The 11,283-nt window shown below is 43.6% G+C and overlaps 1 protein-coding gene across 1 annotated transcript in view; it reads left to right on the top strand.

The window, feature by feature from the left end:
* Positions 1–11,283, top strand: part of Vps35l (VPS35 endosomal protein sorting factor like) — a 106,755-nt gene that overhangs the window by 61,201 nt on the left and 34,271 nt on the right. Inside the window, exons 22-25 of the mRNA XM_031388053.1 lie at positions 2,249–2,329; positions 5,141–5,204; positions 7,815–7,913; positions 9,882–9,959. Of these exons, the coding sequence (XP_031243913.1) occupies positions 2,249–2,329; positions 5,141–5,204; positions 7,815–7,913; positions 9,882–9,959 (322 nt within the window). The remainder of the gene's footprint in view (positions 1–2,248; positions 2,330–5,140; positions 5,205–7,814; positions 7,914–9,881; positions 9,960–11,283) is intronic.

The raw sequence follows: 11,283 nt of genomic DNA on the forward strand, positions 1-11,283 counted from the left end.
TTTTTTTTTTTTTACTTTCGTTTTCTAATTTAGCTCTTATCATTTTCTTGTCATTTTCTTAAGTCCATGTTTCCCTTTTTTTAAAAAATAAAGATTTATTTATTTTTTTATGTATGTGAGCTGTCTTCAGACACACTAGAAGAGGGCATGGAATCCCATTATAGATGGTTGTGAGCCACCATGTGGCTGCTGGGATTTGAACTCAGGACCTCTGGAAGAGGAGCCAGTGCTCTTAACCACTGAGCCACCTCTCCAGCCTAGTCCATGTTTCTTAAAACTGCCTACTGGTAGTGTTCCATGTAATGTATAGGCAGTGCACAGCCATATCTGGTTTTTCACATGGCACTAGGGATTTGAACTCCAGTCTTCATGCTTACACTGTTATCTGTGGAGCCTTCTTTCCCTTACTTTAATTTTAATTTAGTTAGGTTTTTGGTTTTTTTTAGATTCTAAGATAGAGCATTATTTATCCAAACAGATACATGAAATGCCTGTCAAACAGTGGAGACTGCCACGCAAGTATGCCAAGAACCTATTGTATATGCACATTATTCTAGACCTGGGAAACCTGTAACCTTGCCCTCATGCGCATGGTGGCATGGGACTGCAGTTCCAGATACTCAGAAAGCTGAGACAGGAGGATTGCTTAGGCCCTAGAATTTGAAACCAGCCTGGGCAGCACAACCAGTTTCTATCTCAAAGATCCCCAAACTAAGAACAAAACTCCTCCATCTCCTAAGTGATGAGGCCAAAAGAAAGACATGATAAATTCAGGGAGGAGTGTGGGTGAGATACAGAGACAGGAAGTGAGAGTGTGCGCCATAGTGGAGGAAGGAGAGATGACGGTGACAGGCTGTGGACACAGATGGAACCCACTTTTAAAGTTACACACTGATTTTGAATGTAGTGGACAGTATGTAACTGGTTCAGCTTATTGGTGATTTCAGGTCGGTTCTTGTAGGGGAAGGCTACTTTGTAAAATGAAAATTGCTCTAAATAGGAAGTACATAAATATGGGTGAGTTTAGAAAATTGAGTTTAATGTTACTCCAAAATATTCTCAGAGTTTATTGTTGTCTTTTTCTCATTTTTAAAAGGTTTTTAATTACATTTATTTCTCTGTATGTATACATGTACAGGTATGTGTGTGTGCATATGCATACATGTGTGTTTGTGCACATGCACACACACGCGTGCATGTGCATGCATGCATGCATGGATGTCTGTGTGTGTGCACATGCTGCAGTGCAGGTGAGGAGGTCAGAGGGAATTTGAGTTAGTTTTCTCCTTCTACCATGTGGGTTGTCGGGCATAGTGGCATCTGCCTTTACCCACTTAGCCATCCTGGCCCTCTGCTTACCTTTCTAGAAGATTAATTCCTGGCCTGGTATGATAGCTCATGGGGTAAGGCAGTTGTGCAATCCTGATAACCTGAGTTCAATCCCCAGAGCTGTCCTCTGACTTCCACATACGCATTGCAGTGTGCCTGCACCCACCCACACAAATACATGATAAATGAATAAAAATTTTTAAAAAGATTTATATTTATCTATTTTATGTGTATGAGTACACTGTAGCTGTACAGATGGCCGTGAACCATCATGCATGTAGCTACTGGGAATTGAACTCTGGACCTCTGCTGACCCACTCCAGCCCCACTCGTTCCAGCTCTGGCCCACTCGCTCCGGCCCTGCTTGTTCTGGCGTAATTCACTGTAGCTATCTTCAGATGCACCAGAAGAGGGCATCAGATCTCATTATGAGTGGTTGTGAGCCACCATGTGGTTGCTGGGATCCCAACTCAGAACCTTCGGAAGAGCAGTCAGTGCTCTTACCTGCTGAGTCATCTTGCCAGCCCAATGGATAAAATTTTTAAATGAAAATTTTCTTAAAGATTTATATTGACTAGTTTATCTTTATTATACTTGGAATGAATACATCTACTTTACATGAAGGTTCATCTTGAGAGTTTGTCCTCTTATGCCACGTTTTGTCTGGCATTTAACTTTTGTGCAGGTTGTGGGCAGCTACATAAAGTGTTAAATGTAGTAAAACTTCCTGTGATTTTGCAAGGAGGGGCAGTCCAGTGTATAAGGAGCATCTTGTGACTTACAGAAGAGCTGAGCAAGCCAGAGCAGTGCACCTCACGGATGCCCTGGGATTCCTAGACACACATAGCTGACAAGAACCCAACCCGCTCTTTCATGGCTGTGGACAGAGCTTTTACAGTTGTCTCTTAATGTCTCCTAGGCACCATCAGGAGCCAACCAAGGACCCTGTCATCCTGAATGCCCTTTTGCACATTTGCAAGACTATGCACGACTCTGTGAAGTAAGCTGCTCTTAAAACTGAATTGCAGTGTAGCTGGGGTGCATTAGGGAGTGACATCTGTAAGCAGCTGCTGCAAACAGCTTGACCTGGTCTAGATTCTGGAAAGCTGGGGCTGGAGAGAGAGCTCACAGAATAAGAGTGCTCTTGCTCTTGAGGTGGACTTGGGTTTGAATCCCAGGACTCAGCAGTTGGCTCATGGTCTCATGTAACTCCAGTGCCAGGGGATGCGACATCCTCTTCTCACCTCTGCAGGCTTCTGTGTGCCTGTGGCGCACATGAACTTATACAGACACACACACACACACATACAGAACAAGAAAAATGAAAAGAGATAACTGCTCACAGGAGCTGGGGGTGGGGGGTGGTTCCATTGCTGATGTGCCTGTTGTGCAAACAAGAGGACCTGGGTTTGGATTCCTGGCATCCATTTAGAAACCAGATGCTGTTGTACACATCTCTATCCTCACTGGTGGGGAGGCAGAGACAGGTGATTCCAAGCCAGCCCAACCATCAGAATGGAGAAGCTCCAGGTTCAGTGAGACTCTGCTCAGAATAGGTACAGTACAATCGACAACACTTGACATCAGTCTCTGTCTTCTCTGCATGCAGGTGCGAGCACACACTCCTATTGACAAGAACATTCCAATCTTATAGAGCAAGGAGTATAGGCCAACCTTAAGAAGAAGAATGAGATAGTGCATATTTCTGCAGAGAGGTTTCTATTAGAAGAAGAGGCTATTCTTGTGCAAGTGAATTCCAATTATTCTCTTGTCTCCTAGAGATTTCTTAGAGCAGTAGTTAGTATAGTGACAGCTCACCCCGCTAATAGCATAACCTTAATTTATATCACACTTAGCTTGTGACTTAACATGCAAATGACATAGCTTCATTTCTTTTTTTAAAATCATGATTTGTTTGCTTTCTGTGAATTGGTGTTTTTCCTGCACATGTGTCTGTGTGAGGGTGTTGGATCTCTTGGAGCTGGAGTTGCTGTCAGTTGTGAGCTGCATTTGGGTTCTGGGAATTGAACATGTGCTCCTCGGGAAGAACAGCCAGTGCTCGTAACCGCTGAGCCATCTTTCCTAGCTTTCATTTCTTACACTGCTTTATGTGCTCTGGTTGTTGAAACCTGGTCTAGCGTCAGGTCGAGCCTTTCTGTCAGAGGATGAGATATCCCCCTTTGCTTTTTAGGTTTGCTTTTTTTATTTATAATCATATTTCCATCCTGTAAGTTATTTGTAGCTATTTCAGTCTCTAAAGAATTTTTGCATAGCATCTTGATTCACTGGGGAGTGTTTTAAGGATTGAGACAGTTGCTTTGGAACCTCACTATCCATACATAGGATGCGCCCCTCCTTTTAATTTTAGAACCTTTATAACTGTACCTTCAAATTCATGAGTAGTTATAAAAATCCAAATGTTATCAATATTACACTTTTGCTAGTGGCACACACTAGTAATCCCAGCACTTGGAAGACTAAGGCAGGAGGATCACAAGTTCAAGGTCAGACTATATAGTGGGACTTTGTCTTAACAACAGCAGTAATAATACATTTTCATAATAAATGAGCTCAATAGACTTTAATTGAGCAAAAATAGAAATAAAAGTGCATAGATACTTACATTTGCAAGTTAGTGTTTGGCTCAAGCGACCTGCAGTGGAGACTGATCGCTCTTTGGTACTTCACTCAAGGATCCAGTTCCTTCTGTGTTGTTGCTGTTGATCCCTGAGCCTTGCTATCCATCTTCCTTCTAGAAGGTGGCCTACCTCACCAGTCCACAGTCCATGCCTTAAAGAACAGCAGCTTTCTCTGAGGGACAACGTGTGGAAGAGTCACACTTGACCTGCATTCACTTTATCAGACCTAGCAATGAGGAAGGCTGGAAGATACTGTCTGAAAGAACTACAGGGCACCAAGCACGATGCTGTACACTTCTAAGCCCAGTTCTCTGGAGGCTCAGACAGGAGGCCAGCCTGGGTCATATAATAAGACCCTGTCTCAAATACAAAAAATGAGAAGAACCTAGGGCACACTGAATGTCAAAAGAAAATGCAGTATTTGCTGAAAATTATTTTCCCTTATAATGAGCCAAATGAAACTTTCATTCCTGTTTATTTTGTTCCTGGAGATTAAACCCAAGGCCTTGCACAGCACTAGGTTGTCACTCTGCTACTGATCTCAAGCAGCAATGCCAAATTTTTAAAAACTTTAAAAATGAATTTGGGGAACTATTTGTATATATAATCAAAATTAGACTTAACAATTGGAAATTTGTATTTATGTTAAATTTCTGTCAGTTATAAATGATACCTGTTTTCAAATGCATGCAAAAATAAGGTGGATTGCTGGGTGGAGGTAGGGCCGTGTAGTCACAGGCAAACAAACATTGCAGGGCAGCAGGAGATGGTAGGCGCTTGATGGCGAGGATGTGGATGTTTGTTAGTTTTTTGGTGTGTGGTAGAATGTTTTGAAAATGAGAAGATGCCAGGTTTTCTCTGAAATATAAACTCTGATATTAGAGCACACTGCCTGAATTCCAAAGAAGAGAAAGCTGTCTTCTCCTGTGCTATTGATAAACACCCTTGCAGAACAGTGGGCGTCTTTAGGGAGAGGAGACATACATTTGAATTGTGTACTCTTTGGTTAACACTTCTATCCACAGATAGACAGGCGGCCTGTTGGGAGTTTCTGCATCTAGAAATTGCATGCAGGCACCTCAGCTAGTTAAAGCGCCTGCCTCTGGTGCTTTTCTCTTCAGAGGGCTACATTTGCTATCCCCGTGTTAATTATGCACCATTATTGATCCTAGCGCTCTCACTCTTGAGGATGAGAAAAGGATGCTGGCCCATTTGATCAATGGATTTATAAAAATGGTAAGTTTGTGGGAAAGTAGCTTCAGTTCGCTTGGAAACGTGACGTAATGTTTATCCCCGCTGCGGAGAGTGGCTCACAGTGTGTTCCCCAGTGCTTTTCTTTTTTACTGAGATAAGATGGAATCAGAAATTTCGTATGTTTGCCAAAGCTCCCTAGGGGGCAAAGAGAGCCAGGATAAGCTGACTGTGGGAAAAGTCAATGAGGAGAGGTGGAACAGGGATTTACTGGCTCCTTCGACAAAGTGTAGTTGAACGCTCCTGGGGAGTGGCTGGACCTGGGGTTTCCTCTGCCACAGGACCTCTCGTCTGTGTCATCTTTAGTTCCACCCTCTTCTCTGTTGCTCTCTGTCCCTTACAGGCTTACTTCCAACCCTGTGACCTAGTGAGATGGGCTCTTGTATGTTCTAGGTCTTGAGCTCTTTGGACTAACTTGTGTACTAGTTACATTTCTCATTTCTGTTATAAAATATCTGACAAAAGCAACTTAAGCCATAAGGGGTTTATTTTGGCTCATAGTTTGGGAATACAGTCCATCAAGACAGGGATGGTGGGTCACCCCCATCAGGGTGGAACTTGAAGCCACAGTCTCTTTGTGTCCACAGTCAGGCAAAGAGAAGGGGCAGGGGCAGAAATGCTCGTGCTTAGCACATTTTCTCCTTATGTAGTCTGGGACCACAGCCCAAGGAATATAGGTACTACCTACATTTGGGGTAGATCTTTGATCTTTATTTACCCAATCTTGATAAGCCTTGGTAAATATCTCAGAGGCCTATTTCCCTGTCAATTCTAAACTCAGTAAAGCTGACAGTCATGATTATCATCACAGCTTGGGAGGCCTGAGAGACCCCTGGTGACCCAAGTCATAAAGACCAAGAATGGAGAGGAAATAGCTGTTATGTAGATTGTGAGATGGCAAAACCTGTCTCTGGGCGGAAGGCCATGTGTGCATACATATCCCTTGAATTCATGTGCTGCTGCATGGCAGTTTTCCTAAGTGTAGAAGCATGGAATAGCTGCTTGCTTTGTTTTGTTTTGTTTTTCCCTGTTTGATGAGTGTATGCATGTAAATATTGTATTTTGTTCATGTCTCCCATCACTCTCTCTCATCTCCCTCCCCACCCTTTCCCAACAAGTCTAGCTTTTGCTTTCATGTCTTTTATTTTGATTTTTTTGTGACCCACTGAGTTTCATTAGCATTCCTTGAGTGAGATTGGGTATGGAATTATTTACTGGAATGTGGGCATATTACCATGAACTCTGACTCTCTCTGTCAGCAGCCATCATCTGTCTTCTTTTCTTTGTTTGTTTGTACATCCGTGGGTTGACTGAACATCCAGGCTTCTCCATGTGGCTTGATGGAGTATCCAGGAGCACCTTGCTTACCTTCTGAGAGTGTTGCTGGATGACTCCATTTTCTATGTCTTGTCGTGTAGTAGTCTTGTTTTTATATCTCACATAGTGCTATCTTTCACAAGGGTACAATATGGAAGTTCGAGGCTTCGGAAAGCCAAGCCTTAGATATACAATGAAGCTTCTTCGCTCTATTCTGCTGAGTTCTGTTGATCAAAGTGAGGCACAGGGTCATCGATGAGGGGGGGAAAGTGAAGAGCCCTCACACCCCGATGGGAAGAGTCCAGAGGAGATCCCACAGTGGAAGGGTTGCTTCAGTCTTTTATGGAAGCATTCTGTCATTTGCTGCTCTGACTCATCTTAATTCTGGGTATTACTGAGATCTTCTTGTGCTGATGAGGCTGGCCTTGAACTTCTGGACTGAAGAAGTCCTCCTGCCTCAGTTTTAGGATTATAGATGCACCTCACACACCTGGCTTAGAATTCCCTATTTTAATAAAACAGCAGAATCCAAACTGTCTGGGGTAAAAATGTTGAGAAACAGTGACCTGCTCAGCAGCAGGGTGAAGCCGCCCACTGGTTCTATGGGGGCTGTCAATTTTGATAAAATTCACACTCAGCCTTTCTGTTCCCAGGTAGAAAATGGGCTTGGGGGTTTTTACCAAGTGGGTGTCCTTTGTCCTTGACTTACTTAGCATGCTGACCCAGGGCAGTTTCTCTTCTTCAGCCTTTGTCTGAAGGTTACTGAGTCACAGGGAGTCAGGTGTGAACCTCACACCTATGGGGACAGGAAACTGCTCTGAGGAGAAGGGGACCCTTCCACTGTCCAGCTTTCCATAAAGCCAAGGGGAGGTGCCAAGGGGCTATGGTGGAGAAACTTCCTTTGTGGCCCTGGTTGCCATTAGGAGCTGCTGATGTCAGGTCCCATCAGGAAGCAGTCAGGCGTGGCCTGTCTCAGGGAAGCCCTGTGACAAATGGCTCCTGGGACCAAATTTATGTGGTCCCATGATTTCCTTTCCTTCCAAGTCTGGAAAATTCTATTTTTGCCCAGCTTCTATTTTGTGTCCTTGGACTTCTTGTCCTTGTCACAGAGCTGGGCTGCTCAAGTGGTATTTCAGGTCTACTTGGGCCGAAGGGACTTGAGACCTTTGTAGTCAGGGAGAAAGAGAGCGAGACTGTATGTGTGCGTGTGCACGTTTGTGTTCCCACTAATAACAACACTGACTGTACCTTTTTCCATTTCTCTCTCTTTGATTCTAGGTGTCCTTTGGCCGTGATTTTGAACAGCAGCTCAGCTTTTATGTTGAGTCCAGGTCGATGTTTTGCAACCTGGAACCTGTTCTTGTGCAGTTGATCCATGTGAGCATTCTTGTCATGTGTTCTTTCAACGAGTGTTGATTGGTTATCAGTACACCACATACTAGCTCAGTTTGGGAGTGTTCCTGTAGTTGAGGCTAGGTCTCATGTAACCTAGGCTGGCCTCAAATTCACTATGTAGCGGAGGTTTGCTTTGAGCTCCTGATCCTCCTGCCTCTACAGCGTCATGCCCACACGCCTGGGATCAGCTAGCTTGTAGTCTGTGATTCTTTGAACACCCACCCTCCTGCTACTCTCCTGGGCTGGAAAGGTGGTTTTTCGGAGGCTGATCAGATCCATAACCTTGCTTAAGTTTTTGAGCACTCGAAGTTATTTTTTCTTGCTTTTTATGTTTCATTGATTTTCTTTCTTTTTGTCTAACCTCCCCTCTCCCTGCCTCAGGCTTCTCAGAAATTTGTATGCTCTGATTTCTGCATGATAGAGACAAGAGTAAAGTGGTCTGCACTGAGTCCACTGATGGGCAGGTAACCTGAGGCCCGGTCTCAGTGCTCTCTTGGGTTAGCATTCTGCAGTCTTCATGACCCGAGTCAAAAGAAATAGTGACGGTTCTGGTTATAATTAAACGTCTAACAGCTTGAAAAACACCAGAAACAGTAAAATAATGATAATACATATGAATACATATTGAAAAAAAAAATGGACTAGGTGTGGAGCACGGTGGCAGCATTTATGTGTGAGGCTGTGGGTTCCATCCCTGTATGCAGCAGAACAGACAGAAGTTTGCCGCTTGCACAACTGTAACCACTGCCTGCTGAAGTGCATGTGTGCTTGTCAGCGCTGCACAGTCCCAACCTTGGAATCCGATCACCTGCCATACCACTGTTTATTTTCTAGTCCTCACCTAACACGAGTGCGCGTGTGCGCATGCGTACACACACACACACACACACACACACACACACACACACACACACACATTTGCTTTACATAGTACTTGCTTTTATCAGAGTAGCCGCCAAAGCATAGCTACAAGGGATGAAATTCAGTGCAGTTTTGAATCATGAGCTACATCACACCAGCTCTTTGGTTTTTTGTTTGTTTGTTGTTTTTTTAAAAAGATTTATTTATTATATGTAAGTACACTGTAGCTGTCTTCAGACACACCAGAAGAGGTGTGTCTGATCTCATTACGGATGGTTGTGAGCCACCATGTGGTTGCTTGGGATTTGAACTCAGGACCTTCAGAAGAGCAGTCAGTGCTCTTAGCTGCTGAGCCATCTCACCAACCTCCCACACCAGCACTTTGAATGACATCCAACAATTGCTGTCTCTTAAAAAAAATCTGCCCTTGATTGCAGCTCTCTGGGGGATGCCATGGCACATGGTTTGGTAACCAAAACTTCCATCATTCATTTTTATTGATTAATAGCTACCGAAGAAGAAAAACACTTTGTATGTACTTATTTCTTCTTAGTATGTTATTTTGTACAAATCATTCTAAGACATAAATCTAGAGACTTTTATAAAGAGGGGGTTGGTCATAGCACCCACCCCATAGAGTTCTAAGGATCAAATGAGCTAGTGGTGTATATCAGCTGAATAATGAGTAATAACAGTTACTGCTGTTAGTATTAGCATCACGTGGTTACATTGCTGGGTCTACTAGATTTGGAAGTTTCCTTGGAATGTTTAACTTCTGGAAATGGGGTAAGTGAACCCTGGCTATTCATTACAGCAGAAAGAGTTAATTTGTTATGCTCATTGGTTCACATGACCAACACAGCGAGTGCCTTTTTTCCTGCTGTCTTGGAGGTGTTTGCTCAATCCACAGTGACCTAACCTGCTTAAAGGTTAGGTCAGCATCCGGGGCCATGTTCTTGGCCTCAGTCTATGTCTGCTTGTTTGCCCTAATGTCCGCAGAGCCAGCATCCTGTGGAGCCTCTGAAAGATGTTAGGTCAGGTTGTGATCGTTCATTACCATTTCTGTTTTATTGTCTCCTCACAATCTAGAGTGTGAACCGGTTGGCAATGGAAACAAGGAAAGTCATGAAGGGAAACCACTCCAGAAAGACGGCTGCGTTTGTCCGGGTGTGTTCTAAAGATAAGGGCTCCAGACTTGTAGCTTTGGTGGGCTGCTGAGTTTGCACATTGCTGAATGCTCGGGGGCGGGGGCCTGGGAGAGAGCTAAATGGACCATGATAAGGATGGCTTAGTGTTGATTTTCTAGATTTGTTTTTCCCAAGGAATTGACGGGCTAGTCAGCTTCTGTACTGTTTTCAAATAAAATGTTCAAGAAGCCTAATTTCAACACAAACCATACATTTCCCAGGTCCAAAACTCTGAAACTTGCTGTGAAACCATGAATGAACAGCTCCATACGATGGCTGTGTTTCCTGTGTAAAGTTACTGAAAGTGCAGGGCACAGTTACATTCCAGTTGCATGTATCAAGCACACAGGGATTCTGTGTTTAAACTTGGGGTCCCCTCTACAGGGTATCTTACTATATATTATATACGCAAATACTCCAAAATCCAAAACCTTTTGAAGCCAGAAACACCTCAGATAAGGGATGCTCTCCCTCTGGTGTTCTGAGGTAGTTGAGATGCATTTGTATCTCTGTGTGCCAGCTGTGTGCTCTTGAATTTTTTCCAATATATTAATATAAAAAATTTCTCTAGCAATATCATTTTCATATAATATCCTCATGCCTGTAACTGGAAGATCTAGTGTAGGTTTTGCTCTTAGGGTTATATCCGAGGCAAACTTATATCCAGATGTCAGCTTCTTGAGTTGACACTCCTAATCATAGTAGAGTGGTAGTGTCCCTACCTTTTAAAGTGAAACCATGCCCAAGTGATTATAGTGAAGGGAAGTGTCCACCCCTGCCCCTTTACCCCTTGCCTCTGTCCTTATGTCAGCCACTATCAGGCATTTTATCCTCTCCAGCTAGCTTCTCATTACCCCATATTTCTTTTTTTTAACCTGTATATTTTATATATTGTAGGATGTTGTTACACACAAAACTGCCGTTTCCAACTCACACATTGTTTTTTAATTAAATTTATTTATTCATTTTACATCCCAACACCAGCGCCCCCTCTCTTCCTAGTATTCTCTTACATAGATCCTCCTCCCATCCCCTTTTTCTTCTCCCCTTCCCCACATTAAGTCCCTGCAGGGTTAGGCTCATCCTCTCCCACTGAGGCCAGACAAGGCAGTCCATTTAGGTATTCCCATATTTCTGAGCAAGCAGATTCTCTTCTGCACACATAGAGGTATTATCTATGCAGAAGGGCAGCCAGGGATGAAGAGTTAGTTTTCAAATTCTCTATTTCCCTCCCTTCTCCCCCAACCTTCCAGGACTCATCAGAACTGGGATTGGTGGGGAGTGTGGATGCCTGTGTGTGTGTG

Source organism: Mastomys coucha, unplaced genomic scaffold, assembly GCF_008632895.1.
Source record: "Mastomys coucha isolate ucsf_1 unplaced genomic scaffold, UCSF_Mcou_1 pScaffold21, whole genome shotgun sequence".
Lineage (NCBI taxonomy): Eukaryota > Metazoa > Chordata > Mammalia > Rodentia > Muridae > Mastomys > Mastomys coucha.